General features: G+C 43.0%; 2 protein-coding genes across 6 annotated transcripts in view; both read right to left on the minus strand.

Moving 5' to 3' along the window:
• The window catches only part of LOC126503279 (zinc finger protein 58-like), a 151,352-nt gene that overhangs the window by 98,410 nt on the left and 35,917 nt on the right, over nt 1-17,025 (minus strand). The gene's annotated exons all lie outside the window — the stretch shown is intronic.
• Nucleotides 2,201-17,025, minus strand: part of LOC126503272 (zinc finger protein 58-like) — a 104,056-nt gene continuing 89,231 nt past the window's right edge. Inside the window, exons 1-4 of one of the 4 annotated variants that reach the window (XM_050144834.1) lie at nt 16,734-16,828; nt 12,151-12,277; nt 11,007-11,102; nt 2,201-7,041 (exon numbers count right to left, since the gene is read on the minus strand). In XM_050144834.1, coding sequence (XP_050000791.1) covers nt 5,624-7,041; nt 11,007-11,102; nt 12,151-12,277; nt 16,734-16,739 — 1,647 coding nt within the window. In that variant the 5' untranslated portion in view covers nt 16,740-16,828 and the 3' untranslated portion in view covers nt 2,201-5,623. The other 3 variants (XM_050144835.1, XM_050144832.1, XM_050144833.1) reach the window with 3 other exon arrangements.

The raw sequence follows: 17,025 nt of genomic DNA on the forward strand, positions 1-17,025 counted from the left end.
GGATGTGCTCTTGGCTCAGAGCAAATTAGTGTAGGCTCCGTACAAAGTGCCAGGATTCCCAATATTCGAGTTAATCTCTCATACAGCTCCTGGAGATTTTACATTGTCTATTACGTTAAAGTCAGTGTGGTTTAGAATGATGCTGGCATCTAACAGAGACAGCCAAGATTCCACTAACATCCCTGTCTTCATGAGTCAGTGGGTTTACTGCTGAGATGGCAGGCAGAAGTGTGGATGAGGGGTTAGAATAGGAGCACACACGATTCAAAGGAGAAACATCAGCAGTACCGAACATCTGAGTGGACTCTGGGTAAGAACTCGGGAAAGTTGAATGCCTTCAGCTCAGTGTATGGCTTCCAGGGAGCCCCTCTGATGAGGAAGCCTTGTGCTTTCCTGCCTGCTTTACATACTAAACTCAGGGTATCTGGCTCACACCCAAACATTGCCCTGGCTATGATCAGTGTGACTTTTTCAAGCCTGAAAGAAAAAAAAATTGTGATTTCTTATGTGTTTATAGAATGGCACTTCCTCTGCTGTTTAAGAAATATATGCAGCTCTTATATAAGCTAGAGTTTTTTCATCCTGTGTGAGTATTTTTCAGGTTGCAGTAATAAAGAAAATTACCTTCAGAGCATATGAGACTGGATTTCTTCCTAAAGACATTTTTAGAGACACAAGAAAGTTTTCCTAAGCCCTCGCTACTCTGAGGAATATTTACTACCCTCGAGCAAATCTGGGAGCTGGTCTCTCAGTCTGCGGTGTATATTACATGTTTTACTCAAATCTCCACATCCCTTAACCTATTACTTCTTACCCTTAAAACGGCGCACGTTCTTAATCCCAGCACTCAGGAGGCAGAGGCAAGCGGATCTTTGAGTTCGAGGCCAGCCTGGTCTACAAGAGCTAGTTCCAGGACAAGCTCCAAGGCTACAGAGAAACCCTGTCTCGAAAAAACCAAAAATCAAAATAAAAACAAAAAACTTCGTGACTCTCCCAACTTTGTGAGCTTCTCTCTTAGTTTCTTCGTTCCACTTAGTGCCCTCTCCATGTGTGGGGGTGTGGGACAGCCAACTGGACCCTGGAAGACTCTCAGATTGACTGTTTCCCTCAGGAGCCATTGCTTCTCCACTCAGGGTGAGACATAACGAGACCCTTATGCAGCCATGCTTGCTGCAAAGCTGGGTTTAGCTTGTGTAAGGGTTGTCCAGGTAGTATTAGCCACAGCATGCATGAGCTGGTACTGACGTTTCTAGCAGATACTCACTATATCTGACTCGGACATTCTTTCCACTTCTTTTTCCCTCATGCATCCTTGACTTTTGGAGTTAGAAGTGTGTAAGGGACTCCCTTACAATGTGCGATGTAGGCGTCACCTTTGGATTAGGGCCCTCCACAGGCTATTATTCTCTGCACTCTGACCAACTGTGAGTCTGTGAGTTATTCTCTACCTACCACACAGTATTTCCAGGGGGGTGTGGAGAGGTGCTGCTTCATAATTGTAACTTTGCTACTGTTATAAATTGTAATGTAAATATTTTTTGGAGATAGAGGTTAGCCAAAGGGGTCCCAACCCACAGGCTGAGAATCGCTGATTGAGGTCCTCTTCCAGTGCTGAAGAATCCTTTTTATGAACAGCTTGAATGAAGAGTTTCCAGAGTAGAGGAGGTGCAGCATCAGACTAACCTAGCCTCTCCTAAGCCATTTCATTCCCTATTTGTTTTATTTACTTTAAAATCTTCGATTTCAATGAAGGTGTAGTTTCTTGCCCTTGAAACCATTTCTACTCAGGCTATCTTTCAATTGTCAAAATTTAACAACCATTTAATTATACAGGACCTGACCATTAGGCCAGAGCTAGTAAACTTTTCATTCAGAGGTCGGTCCAGCGAGCTGTCATAGCCAGTCTTGTTAAAAGCCATGATGGCTAGTTTTATGTCAACCTGAAGCAGGCTACAGTCATTTAAGAGATGGGAACCTCAACTGGGAGAATGTTTCCGTAAGATCTGGCTGTAGACAAGACTACGGGGCAACTTCTTAATGACTGATGTGGGATGGCCCAGTCCATTTGGCATGCCGTAAGAAAGCCGCCCGAGCACTTCCAGAGAACAAACCAGTCAGCACCCCCCCCCCCCCCCCCCCCCCCCCCCCCCCCCCCCCCCCCCCCCCCCCCCCCCCCCCCCCCCCCCCCCCCCCCCCGCAGCAGTTCTGGCCTACAAGTTCCTACCCAGCTTGGACTCCTGTCCTGACTCCCTTTGATGATGAAAAGCGTTGTGGGAACCTCTGCCAATTAAAGCCTTTTCTCCCCAAACTTGTCATAGTGTGAAACGTGATCCTATCAAGAAAAACCTGGAGTCAGATATCAGGGCAAAAGCTGAAAGATCAGAGAGGCAAAAGAGCGGCCACACTTCTTACCTCTCTGAATCCCCAGACCGAAACGGGGTGATCCTGTCTCTACGAATCCTCGCACTGAATGGGGGAATCCTGTCTCACCAAACCCTAAGACTGAAAATAGGGGGGGATGGTCCTGTCTCTGTGAAACCTCACAATGAATGGGCCTAAGATCCCGTCTCCACTGTGTAGTCAGAGGTTGCTCATTCATTCCCAGCCACCCTGACCTGAAATATTCAAACACAAACCCTATTAATTACAACACTGCTTGGCCAATGACTCTAGAGTATTCCTAGCAAGCTCTTATATTTTAAATTAACCCATTTCTATTATTTTCTATTTTACTATGAGGCTTGTGGCCTACCAGCAAGATTCTGGCTGCCGGCTCATGTCTTTCTCCTTTGGTGGCTAAACAGCATCTCAATGACTCATCCAACTTTCTCCCAGCATTCTGTTTAGTTTTCCCACCTAGCTCTATTCTGCCCTATCATGGGCCAAAGCACCTTCTTTATTCATTACCTAAAAAAGCAACACATATATAGAAAGACTTCCCACACCACCACAGGCCTTATATTCCTGTCACCACCTCCCTAGTGTTGGGATTAAAGGCATGTGCCTCTCAAGTGCTGAGATCAAAGGCATGAATCTCCCATGTGCTAGGATCAAAGACATAAGATCCTAAGTGATGGGATCAAAGGTGTAAGTACCACTGCCTGGCCTCTGTAGTTAAATAGTGGCTAGCTCAACCCTCTGATCTCAAGGTGAGCTTTACTTGTCAGGACAAAAACAATATATAGAACATTTTTCCATTTTTGTCTAAACAAAAAGCAAAGGTTTTATTTAGCATAGAAAAACTATATACAATAAGTACAATAACTATACACAAAAAATATATATAGGCAGTAATCACATTAACAATGTGAATCCATTAGCATTTGACAAATTCAGAGAAAATACTCCATTATGTATCTTATCTTGGTGAGTCCAACTACTGCTAATATTTTTAGAACTGCCCCAGCACCTTCAGCTCCCTTGAGGACTAAGGAAGTATTTTCTCAAGTAATGTATAAATCTTCCCTATCTTCTGTTGATATGGGATTCAAGGAAACATTAAAATAGGCACAATAGGCTAGAGATTTTCTCTCCTGTTTTCAAGTAATTTTTGATTTGGGAAATAATTTTTTTTTAAATTCAATTACCTCTTTTTAACTATAAAACATTTTTGGACATTTATCATTAATTTGGTTGTTGCTCTTGGTTTATTTTTTATTTTAATCATTCTCTTTCCAGTCCTCTACATAAATTAAGACTTGCCGGTCTCATAGTCCTTCGTGATGTTCATGAACTTCAATTTAAAAACAAAAAAGATGCTGGGAGCCATGTGGATTTCTTGGTGGTTCCTGAGAACAGCCTGAACAAACTCTCCTTGTTGCAAGGCACTCGAGAATATGACCCATTTTTGGCAAGGCCCATGGCTAGTGTGCTGCATAATTCTGGGCATGACCCCAGGAGCACTCTTCTTTGCTTCCCTCATACAAATTATTGCTGGTTAATTTGAACTTCACTTTCTTAGAGCTATGGATGAAACAGCTATTTACAAAAGGAAAACCTTCCCCCTGAAGACTCTCCTCCTGGTGAACCAGAAGGGATGTTGTTAAAAATAGAGTGCATATTTGAGTTAGCCCCTAACATCTTTGATGTTTCAGGTGTGAACATGAATTCAGGCTTCTTAAGAACAGGATGTTAAATGCACCTTGTGACTATCCTGAAAGCATCACAGGAGTTCAGGACAATATTACAAATTTGCAAAACTGTTGTAGATAGAATGATTTTAACCACAAGAATCTTAGAGAAATGTTAATAAATAGATGATATCAAGGGTTAACGGAACAGTCTAGGAACGGGAATGAGGCAGAATCACAGAAACCCACAATGCCCTCATCTTTGATAGCTGTGCCAATACTGTAGAAAGTTGGGAGGAGAAACACATAAGAATAAGAGATGAGCGGTGCCGGCTATAAAGAGTAAGCTTTTTAGTTATGTAGCTTACAAGATGATAGGAAAACTCCTGGTATATTCCCTACAGGAGATATTAGAGTACAGAATGAAGAACGAATTGGTCCAGCCTCGGCTGATGAGTTGATTATGATGAGTATAGATTTGACCAGAGCGAAACATAACCGCTAGGGGCAAAATTCTCTTTTTGTAACCACAAATGCAGCCAGCTAAACACACTGTTCTACCATTAGGTGTGCCTAGTTAGGAAACTTCCTCTGTTGTTTGCTAGATCGCTTGTGCTTCTGATATTAAAGCTATGAATCAAATAGGTAATGATTAGCAGTAGGAAGGTTGGGGCCAGAAAGGGAATGAGGTGAGGGAAAAAGTTGGCAGGTATTGTAATTATTATTAGAAACCTAAGAGAATAAATAAGATTGAAAAATGTTTAGGCAAACTATTGAAACTGTAAAAATAAAAATGGCTCAGACTATCTGGGCCAATTGTTTGAAACAGAAGGTCAGAGTTTTGTCACTGAGCTGACTTCACACACCCGTTCCAGGTCATCAGACCCGCTGGGAATTAGGAGATAGTCTCCCAGAACTCTTACTTTTAAATCAACCCATATTCCTTATCTATGCTTTGTCATGTGGCTCATGGCTTATTATCTCATTTTCTACACATCCTGCTTCCTTGCTGGCTGGCTGGCCTCTCCTCATGACTCCTCTTTCCACCCTTGTTTCTCCCGGCACTCACAGAATTTCTAGTCAGAATGATTCATTTTATGGGTTTTATGGGCTGAAGAAGGGTAAACTTTTAAGACATTTGTAGGATTTCTCTCCAGTATGAACTATCATGTGTCCAATAAGCTTATAAAGATTAACAGTCTTTGCCACATTCCCCATACTTTTAGAGACTGTGCTCAGAATGAATTCTCTCTCTCTCTCTCTCTCTCTCTCTCTCTCTCTCTCTCTCTCTCTCTCTCTCTGTGTGTGTGTGTGTGTGTGTGTGTTTCTCTCTCTCTCTCTTGCATAAGGGATGAAGATGAGTAAAATCATTTACCAGCTCTTCACCCTCGATGGCTTCTCTCCAGTGTGCTGTCTGAGGTTCTTGAAGGTGTGCAAAGGAGAAAAGCATTTCCACTCTCAGCGCACTTGGAGGGGTTATCTTCAGAATGGAGTGTTTGATGTCATCTAAGGCATGAAAAGGAAGAAAAACATTTGCCACACTCTTCACAATGCTATGATTTCTCTGCAGTATGAACCTTCTTGTGTCTCCAAAGGGATGAGCTATTACGGAAGGCTTCATGACACTGTTCACACTTGTAAGGTTTCTCTCCAGTGTGAATTGCTTGATGTCCCCGAAGACTCCTGGAACAGGAAAAGCGTTTTCCACATTCTCCGCATTTATAAGGACTGTCTTCGGAATGGATTATTTGATGGCGTCTGAAGAACAAGGATGAGTAAAAACAGCTGCCACACTCTTCACACTTGTAGGGATAGTCTTCCGAGTGAACTGCCTGATGCCGTCTGAGGGTTGAAGATGAGAAAAAACAGCTCCCACACTTTTTACACTCGTAGGATTTCTCTGCAGTATGAACTCTCTTGTGTTTCCAAAAGGTTGAGTATTTACGAAAGGTTTTGTGACATTCTTCACACTTGTATGGTTTCTCTCCAGTATGAATTGCATGATGTTCCCGAAGACTCCTGGAACAGGAAAACCATTTGCCACATTCTACACACTTATAGGGACTGTCTTCAGAATGGATTGTTTGATGTCGTCTAAGGGATGAAGATGAGGAAAAACATTTGCCACACTCCTCACACTTGTATGGTTTCTCTCCAGTATGAACTGTCTGATGTTCTTGAAGGTGTGCAAAGTAGGAAAACCTTTTGCCACACTCTGCACACTTGTAGGGATTGTCTTCAGAATGGATTGTTTGATGTCGTCTAAGGGATGAAGATGAACAAAAATACTTGCCACACTCTTCACACTTGTAGGCTTTCTTTGCAGTATGAGCTGCCTTGTTCCCAAAGAGAAAGGCAGGCTTAGTAAATCCTTTTCCATTCAGTTCACACTGGTATGACTTCTCTGTAATATGAACTTTCATGTGTCTCCAATAGGATGAGTGATAACGAAAGGCTTTTTGACATTCTTCACACTTGTATGTTTTTTCTCCAGAATGAATTATTTGATGCACCTGAAGTCGTAGAGAACAAGAAAAACTTCTTCCACAATCTTCACATTTGTAGGGATTTTCTCCACAATGAGTTCTTTGATGTTGCTTAAGGAATGAGGGATAGCAAAAGGATTTGCCACATTCTTCACACTTGTAGGGTTTCTCCCCAGAATGAATCCTTTGATGTTGTTTCAGCATTGAAAGATAGTAGAATGATCTGCCACAGTCTCCACACTTGTAGGTTTTTTCATCAGTATGATCTTTCTGGTGTATAAAAAGTGATGAGTGAGTATTGAAGGCCTTGTGACATTCTTTACACGTGTAGGGTTTTCCTCCAGTATGAAGTCTCTGATGTATTGAAAGTGTTTTATAAGAACCAAGGGCCTTACCACATTCTTCACACTTGTAGGGTTTCTCCCTTGTATGAAGTCTCTGGCATTGACTATGTAGTGAGTTATAATCAACATTGGATGTTGTTCCTGTTAAGCAAAGTTGAGATATGATGAAAAGCTAGAAAATATTCATCATACTTACAGTACTTTTATATGGAGAGATTTATTCATAGATATTGAAACATCAGTGACAAACTACAGTATATTTCAAACCAATAGGCAGTGAGGATGAAGGATAAAATATTGTAGCTAGAAATAATTTATACTCATAGTAGAATAATAGGCACAACAAAATAAAGCAGGCATAATAGCTAACTAAGTTGTAAGAGCATTTTACTAGCAGAAATAAGCCTATTAAACAATAGAGATATTATCTGTTTATGAAATTATAAAGTAGTCAAGCCTTAAACAAAGTTAATTGTGATTGTGTGATTCTGAGTCATCATCAAAATACAAAATTTTTATCATCCACATAGAGTTTTATTTTGAAAGGCATAAAGGATATGCTGTACAAAAAGTCCACTGCTGGGAGCTGCAGACCCACAGACCCTGAACTTTCTATGACCTTTTTGCCTGCTGGAGGTAAACATCTTGTTTTTTTATGCTTATAGCTGTTCTGAGTACAGAACCCTTGTGAGTTTCTGATAACAAGGACGTGGTTTCCGGTGGGCTAGGGTGTGGCTACTAGTCAAGGAGAGCACTATTTAAGCTGCCTTGGAACATAATAAAATTGGCATTCTTGCTTCAAGAGTGACCCATGTTGCTGGTGTTCTTTAATCCCCAGGCCCTTGCCAACTCTGGTTCCAGGTGGTACAGGCACCACAGTCCACAGCAAGATTAAATAATATAGCTCAAAAATTCAGGACAAGATTTTATGTTTTATTTGGAGGACAGGAAAATATATATCTGAAACATATCAAGTCATGATAAAAAGAAAAAAAGGCTTCAGGCTCACCTGTGAATTAGAGTAGTTTTGCTGAGACAATATATTTGTCAACTAATAGATGAAAAAATGAGTTATTTCCTCTTTTGTTTAAATTTGCTTTTTCAACATAAGGTTTTCTCTGTGTAGATCTTGCTATCCTGGAACTGATTTTCTAAACCAGGCTGGCTCAAACTCAGAGATCCACCTTCCTCTGGCTGCAAGTTCTGGGACCAGTGGAGTAGACCACCATGCCCAAGCAATAAATTTATGTATATGTAAGGTTTATTCATTTACAAGAATGAACAGATATTAGGCCCTAAGTGAGAGAGACAATGAACAATGTATGAAAACAGGAGACTTGTGTTTACCCATGAAGTAGAAATTCACAAAGCAGAGATCATGGATACTTTATAATCCTACACTGTCCTTCACCCTGTGCTTTATCAATGTGTTTTATCCATCCACCAAAATATATAGGGAATGTATAACAAATGATATTAGGCTATACACACCTCCAAAATAATACAAAAAAATCAAACTGCAAAGTAAAGAAAAATTTTGAACCCACAAAAGTTTGAAAGCTTAGATCCTCCTGGCTACAAACAGTTTTAATCTTCAAATATATTTCTACAAAGGGCATACATTCTAAATCCTTATTACTGAATGTATGATAAAGAACAATTTAGAAAATATCTTCATCAAAGACTAAGAACTCTGATGGGAATCACTTTTCTCAACATGAGTGTAAGTGACTTGAAAGAAATATGTGAACGTAGTTTTTTACAATGGTTTCACACCTAGACATTTAGAAAGGTGTGCATTTTTTCTGATGTTTAGAAAGTAGTACAGAGTCTGTTACTGAAATTCCCAAAGGGACTCAATTTTTCCTGAACGTTACCCAAATGCTCCACCAACTAAACAATCCTGCTGAGAAAATGTTCTCAGGCAGCCTCCCCAGCAGCTGTGGAAGATCCACTGTTTCACAGCACAAAACATTAAGATCTTGTCAAGAACCCAAGCCTCGTCAACTCCCAGTCACATTCCTTTAAAGGAGTACTCTGCCTGGTGAGGACCGAGCTATAGGATCTCTCTGATATAGTGATGTGTGATACGGTCCACATAGGGGCAGTGTGTCCTCTATTGTGGAACACAGGTCACTGTGGTAGGCACCAGACCAGAGCCTGCAGGGTAGACAGGAGTGGAGCCACCACACATCCAAGGAGCCTAGAAAGCACACGTAGGTCTTGGACTCTAGCTCGGTGTGTGGAAAAGATGGTGCAGCCAGGCTTTCTATGTATTGGAGTCCCATTCTGCTTGTGCAGGAAACAGGAGATACAATCCGAGTTGGTTCCTTTCTACTGAGTCTGCAAGCCTGCTTCCTCCAAGATACACATTCTGTCTGCTCTTGGGACTCCTTAGCCCTGTGGCTGAGCTCAGCCTTTGTCTCAGCTCCACCAAGCCTAGATACTCTTACTTTTGCTTCCAGAACTTTCTGAGTTGCTTCAATGTCTAGTTTATGGTTTTCTGTTTAAATGTCTCTAGGCTGCAGGTACTTATGTATTTAATGATTAGAGTCAGCACATCCCTATCTAACGAGAATGAGTATATTATCCTAAATACTGAAATCTTTATAAAAGGCAAAACACATATAAAACTATTCATGTTGTCTGCTTACATCTAGAGACACACAGTACAGTTATGGATATCTAAATTACTATGTTCAGTCTTATTGAGAAACAAATGCCATTTAAATACAGATAATAGTTTTATAAATTGTTAAATACTGTTTTAGCTCACTGAAAAGCTGGCTCTGGTAAAAAGATACTCCCCAACCACTTCAAACCCAAGCACATTTCTCTTCAATTTTTTCCCCAATGCCCTTATTCTTGGCCAGGCTGGCTCCCTGACTCCATGACAGGCCGAAGGAGACCAGCAGGACCGTCGGGAAAAGACAGCATGAGCTTGGGAAAAGAACAGCCAAGAGGTGAACTTCTTCCGAGGGAGGCTACGGGAGAAAGAAGTGTAGAGTAGAAACAACCAGTGGGCGGCTCGTTATTAAAAAGGATAAAAGAGACACTCTGTCTAAAAGCAATCAACTGAGTCACAACAAGAACAACTCATTGTCCATCTTTTTATTCTTACAGGTTTCCCTTCAAAAGGCCAGGCTTCCTCGTCTCCTCTAACTATATTCTTTCTGATTTATCAAGCTACTGAACGTAGGTCAGGGGCACTGATTTAGCTTTTATGCAGCGACTGGGGAGAGTGAAGGTCCCAGAGCCTCCACGGACTGTATTTATATTTTAAGTTTATTTCAACATAAGACAGCTTCAGTTCAGCAACTGGAAATTCTAGGGCTGAAATTTTTAACAGAGATAAGTTATTTCCATTTAGCATGTCCTAATCTGATAAGAGTCGCTCATTTACAGTATGATGAGAGAACGAAGACAATTGAGAACTAAGAGTTATTGAGCCACCTACTGAGAGATTAAATATACTTAGTCTTCCCAAAATTGTGTTTATAGTCATGGTCGGTACAAATGTAATTCATGTACAGGTATTACATGTACATATAGAGGGAGAGAAAAATTCACACAGCCTTCAATTATACAGTCCTCTGTACATGTTGTCAAAGTTAAGCAGGGAACCGACTGTCCAAATTGACTCCTGCTTGCCTGAGTTTTATCCAATGGCTCCGCACCCCCGAAGTGTTCTAATCAACAGAACTGATACTGTTCAGCCTCTGTCACTGCCCGCCTCTGTGTGATGGAATTGTGGGTTTGACTTTAAAAACCCAATCATGCTCACTTTGGTGTAGACATCTTTCTGGCATGAGTCTGCTCGCAAGCCCAGCAAATACATGAGTCTTCTGCATAGAACAGCATTGCCCTGAGTCTTCATTACAATGTAGATTTAAAAATAAAAAACCTTGGAGATTTGCAGAAAAACATACACAGCCCACGATGGGGGAATTACAAAGCTTAGGAGAACTAAACAACCATGAATGTCTGAGACATCTTCCTTTGATAACAAAGACATGACGGAGAGATTATCTCCACAACAACACCTTCTTTCAAAGCACATGGAAAAACCTGCTTTTTAGCCCCCTGAACCCCTCATTCCTACACACCTGGGTGCACGGTGGCTGTTGCTTGTATCTTCCCATCCCCAGGTCCTTGTGTTTGCTCCAGAAATGTCACCAGGTGTGGCTTAGAGAGGACAAGACCTGTTTGTAGAAAAGGGAACAAGATTGTTGGAGTGTCCTTGTACTGGAAACTGACATGGCCCTTCCAGTACATTCTATAAGGAAAGAGATATGAAATAAATGACTACAGACAATCAGTTCCATACATGTTTCCTCCCAGGACCACTACAGCACACGAAGGAATGTACAATGTCCAGATTCTGAGTCTCATTGAAAGGGGAAAAGATTAAAATTTGTAGGAATTTTGCAGAGTCACTGTATCTGGGGTAGACATTAGGATGAATTCTTTTCACTGCACGTAGGGTAAACTTTAGAATATTTGCTTTCTAGACGTACTTTGATCATGGAGAATCAATGCGGAGAACAGTAAGGGATCTTTGTGGAATACAGCAATTGTTTCTGTGATTTGTACACTTGTTTCCTGAAGGGACACTGCAGCCTTCGCAGGACTGTGGTCACGTGATGCCTCTGGCACACCTGAGGCTCTTAGATTAGTCCATAGTACAAATGATGTAGCGTAACGGACTAAAGACATAGGGCATTTGATGCTTTCCTTTAGAGAGACAAATACATTAGGTTAGGAACCTTGGTGTGAGGAAGTACTTCAGCCAAAACACAACACTGTGTAAGAATAAGCAAATATGCCTTTGTATGCCGGCTGTTCAGCATTCAGTTCATCACAGGCGGGACCTTCCTGCGGCCAGACAGGCCTTAAGCTTTCATCTTGGCGTGACCTCTTATTTTAACCGACCCATGCAGCACAGAACACCCCAACTGAAACTGGGTTGTGAAATATTTTAATCAACAAGTACGCTCCGTGCCTCACGGCATTGAATTTCGAGCAGTCCCAGTAGACATACTATTGAGTGGAATACACGTTTAACACTGACCGTTCAAACACACAGAGAGAAACACTGGAAAGCTTGGAGCTATGGACCAACCACTCTAATCTTTCTGAAAACGAAGGATATGAAACTGACTGTTGAAATGCTCCCATGAGAAACCACACAAAGTGAGGAAGTTACAAGTTGATGGTGAAATAAGAAGTCACTATAGGTGAGATGCTCACCCAGGAAATCCAGGTGGCTGTAATTCTCCAGCATCACATCCCTGTACAGATTCCACTGAGCAGGCTCCAGACATTCCCTCTCTTCCGGAGAGAACTCGATGGCCACATCAGAGAAGGACAGCATTTCCTGCAACAAAAACCAATGAATGATAATTAATTAAAACCACAAATAGTAATATAAATACCAAGCTGCATTGGGCTGAATAGTTTTCCTGTCAACCTGACACTAGCTAGGGTCATTTGAGAAGAGAGAGGCATAACTGAGAGGAGGCCCCCTAAGACCGCCCTGTGGGGAAGCCTATGGCATTGTCTTAATTAGTGATTGACATTAGACAGCACGGCCCATCATGGGTGATGCCCGCCATGGGCAGGTGACCCTATATGCTATAAGAAGGCAGAATAATGTGGAATAGTGTGACATGCTTGTATTCTACACACTGAATGAATAGAGAGTGGGTCCATCCTTGGGGAAGACCAGTTCCCCCTCTCTCAGCAATTTTTTGGCACATATTGTATTGGTCGGTTTTATGTGTCAACTTGACACAAGCCAGAGCCATCAAAGGAAGGCGCCTCAGCTGAGGACAGTCCTCCATGAGATCCAGCTGTAAGGCATTTCTCAATTAGAGGTCAATTGGGGGAGGGCCCAGCCCTCGGTTGGTGCTGCCATCTCTGGGCTTCTGGTCCTGGGTTCTGTAAGAAAGAGGCAGAGCAAGCCAGGGAGAACAAGCCAGTAAGTAGTTCCCCTCCATGGCCTCTGCATCATCTCCTGCCCCCCAGGACCCTGTCCTGACTTCCTTCAGGGATAAACAGTAATACTGAAGTTTAAGCTAATACTCCCTGCTCCCCCCCCCCCCCCCCCCCCCCCCCCCCCCCCCCCCCCCCCCCCCCCCCCCCCCCCCCCCCCCCCCCCCCGACACACACAACTTGCTTTCTGGTCATGATGTTTTGTCACAGCAATGGAAACCCAGGATACATACACTTTGTTAGGTTGGTTGGTTTTTTTTGTTTTTTTTTTTTTGTTTGTTTGTTTTGTTTTGTTTTGCTTTGTTTTTCCAAACAGGGTTTTTCTGTGTAGCCCTGGCTGTCCTAGAATTCACTCTGCAGACTAGGCTGGCCTTGAACTCAGAAATCTGCCTACCTCTGCCTCTCGAGTGCTGGGACTCGAGTGCTGGGATGGCATAAGCCATCACTGCTGGGTGGTTTTATATACATCTTTAGGGGTAGTACCGCATCTACAGGATATCACGGATATTAATGTTGTCAGTGTTCAGGCACTCCTACTGTTGGGGTATCACGTCTCTCCCTTGGAGGCTAGCAAAGCACCTTCTAGTACTATGAACACTCGTCCGTAGGCCGGAGGTTCTCTCCTCTGGTCAGACTGAGGATTGTGTCTAAAGTGCATGGTGTTTTCAGCACTAGGAGGGAGGAGCCATGCTCAAGATTTTTGGTGCAGGGAAAGGTCTACTCTGTAAGGAATGATTACACTGAAAATATCTGTTAACAAAGGGCAGGGTTAGGCAACAAGGAGAACGTTGCCAGTACATCTTCAAATCAAAGCAGACTGGAGCCATTTGGGGAGTAGAACACTTATTTCTCAGGGAAAAGCAGCTGACACGTGGTGCAAGTATCTTTGTACCTCATGGAGCACGTTCCTAACTCTACAAGGGAGAAAACAAAAACCAGAGTTTCTACTCCTTTTTTTTTTTTAAACAATGATATCGCCTACAGCAGGGCAACTGGGTCATGAGGAAAACGGCAAACATCGGGACAGAGGGAAGACCACTCCCTGATAGAGCCCAGCAGAAGGGGACACCGTTCCACACGGGGAAGTGTCTGCTGTCCTGGGACTAGCCTCCCGTGAGACACTGTAAGCAGGAGGGTTTGCTCCCAATGCTGTTAATAGCAAACATTTCAGAGGACTATGAAACTGGCAAAATTCATTTTTTTTTGGAGAAGAAATGCAAATGATGTCTGGTCGGAGATGAACAATCTGTCATTCATTAAAAACCGCTACACATTCTTACTACCGTTGGGAGGTCTAAATCTGCCCTCCACTTGAATAGAGGCTGTCCCTAGAACAACAGAATGGACAGAGTCGATGTTCTGAGAACTCTGGTATCTCCTCTCGTTGTCCCTGAGAGATGTCTTTTCAGAGAGCCAGACAAAACCAAACATCTGCAGGGCATTGGTGGGAAGTCCAAGTCAGATGCAAAGAGAGGACCGGCTACCTGGTCAGGTTCTTAACAACAGTGACCCTCCATTCGCAGCAGCCTGTGGACCGATTAAAGCACCTAGGGCTAAAATGCAGCGCACACGTCATCCAGTAGCAGCTCCTAGATCTCTGTCCCAGTTCTTTATCCAACAAACGTGGAATGCAACATCATCAATTTTTCGCTTTAAGCTACCATTTTTTTGCAATACTATGGCTCAAAGAATGGAATTGGAACCATGAAAAAAGCACGGGAGACTAAATGCAATGTCCTTTATAAAAAACATGGATGATAGAATGAGAATTTAGTTTAAAAATAGATGTCACATGTTCTGTACATTCACTGTTCAAATGTCGTTGTGAATTTTAACAGCCTGCATATTGTTTCTGAGTCTTCAGAAAGCAACAGCGAAAGGAGTGTCTCACATATAGTAACAGGTCTGACTCGTGTTTAAAATAGATTCTGCAAAGAAGAAAACAATGGGGTGCAGTTTTTAAGAGAATAGGCAGGACAAACAGGCACAACTTTGAACTCAACATATGTAACTGATATGTTACTACATGTAAGACAACTATAGAGGACACCATGGCAGACACTTCTAACCCGAACTGACAACGTAATGAAAACATGTGCTGCTCAGGTTTATTCCTTGCATGTGTTTGACCCCTGCTCAAATATTTTGCAAGGTCTCTCCATGGCCTCTGACATAATCATTTAGATCGATCGGCAGAAACTGAATGTCATCACCCAGCACCTCCGCTCCAGGGTTTTCCAGAGATGACATGTCTAACAGCACGGGTCACACATGAGCTGTAAACACAAGTAACTCCTTCCCTCACACTGACGTAGAGCACAGTGAAAGAAGCCTGGGAGGAAAGACACAGGACTGTCAGCAACGGAACTGGACTGGACCTGTGGAAGAGCAGGACCCACCATTAGCAGTTTGCTTTACTGGTTGGCTATGCAGTGCCCCATGTGAAGGACAGTGCAGGAAGTGGTTTTGTTCTGGCTCACTGTAAGAAGCCTCTACTCACAGAGGAACCTCTGCTGTAAGGACAGGGGAAGACATCCCAGCTGCAGCTGCAGACAAAGACCCAGGAATGAAATCACAGCAGCCGCATAAGTCAAGAAATACAGAATAGAAATGAAGAAATAATGGAGTCTCAGATTAGATATGAAAGGAACAAACTGGAAGAAACCAGAGAAAACCGAAAGAAAGCTGCATCAGGTCATGAGAGCAGCTAACACAGATTAATATGCAAAAAGAATGAACATTCATTGCATATAGGAATATTCAAGCAAGGCAAAGAATTCTTCTTTACAGAGTAAATGCAAACAACTGTCTACTCACCAAAACTTAATGTTTTTAACAAAAACATGTTAGTGACAAAACTTGAAATTACACCTGGACTAGGTCAGCAGAAGTTAAGCAGAAATAGTTCTTAAGTCAGCAAAGCGCTGATTGCACGGATGTGTCACTGTAATAAACAGGAAATGAACGATAGAAACTATTTATCCCATACATGAAGTATGTTTAAATGTTTTCTGTCACAGACTAGGTAGCCTAGGGTGGCCTTGAATTTGCTATGAAGCAGGGGAGGACTAGAGGGCCCTGCCTCCCCCTCACAAACGCAGAGATGACAGGGATGTGCCTCAGAGGAGACTGACGTTTCTTTTCTATCACTGGTCTGGTTACTAAAATCCCAGGAATACACACAGGTCTGGGAGTTCTCCTCACCTGCTGACCTGACACAAAAGTTTTCCTAGTCCCCATTCTGCTTTGCGCGGGGTCCTTCACTCCACACGTCTGCAGAATGTGTGTCCTCTCACCCTAGTCAAAGGTTTTCTATAACAGCTGATTCTGGAAGATCTGTCCGTGTTTCGGAATTTCCTACCCGTGATTTCTGGAGCCACGGGTTTTTCCTCTCTTAATTCTTTACTGGCAGAAAAAAATGGACACAATGAAGACCTCAAGACTGTTACAGCAGATCGGCTACAGAGTACAAGAGGAGTCAGAAACCATTTGCTCTATAGAAACTGAGAAATCTCACAACATCTATGTGACAATGGGTAAGAAGTGAAGCAGGGGCTTCCCCACCAAAGCTGCTCAGTGAGCTCCCAGGCTGCTCTCCTGTCCCAGAAATCCAAGGAGCACTGGGGCTGCACGCGACGTCCTAAGGAAACCATCACTCAGGACAGAGTTCCTGTCGCCCTCTCCCCAGCCCTGACCTGCAACCTCAGGCGTCCCAGCCAGTTGAGCGCAGCACCTCCAAGGCAGCTTCTCCCGCCCTTCCACCCAGCCCAGGTCCGCTCCCTCCAAGACGGCGCCAAACCCCGCACAGTGCCTCAGGCTGCGCTGCACCCTGGACCAACCTCCATTTCAGAGACGCAACAGGAATGGGCAGTAGGCGGGACTCTCGCCCAACTTTGAGGAAGAGGCACGTGTGGAGACCAAAAGCCGGAAAAAGCTTTCCTGGACGTCTTTGGGTGATGTCACAGTGGGGTGGACTACATTTCCCAGAAGGCTGCGTGAAGGAATCCCTGCAATCCTAGAGGGATGATATTTACTCTTCCAGGGCTTGTGTTTGGTTACCCGCAGTTAGGCCTGGGAAGCAAGAATTGCTCGAATGTCTGGTTAAAGCAAGCTTAGTTTTCAGGAGCACCA

The sequence above is a fragment of the Alexandromys fortis genome, unplaced genomic scaffold (assembly GCF_014885135.2).
Source record: "Alexandromys fortis isolate MF-2015 unplaced genomic scaffold, M_Fortis_MF-2015_v1.1 scaffold_52, whole genome shotgun sequence".
Lineage (NCBI taxonomy): Eukaryota > Metazoa > Chordata > Mammalia > Rodentia > Cricetidae > Alexandromys > Alexandromys fortis.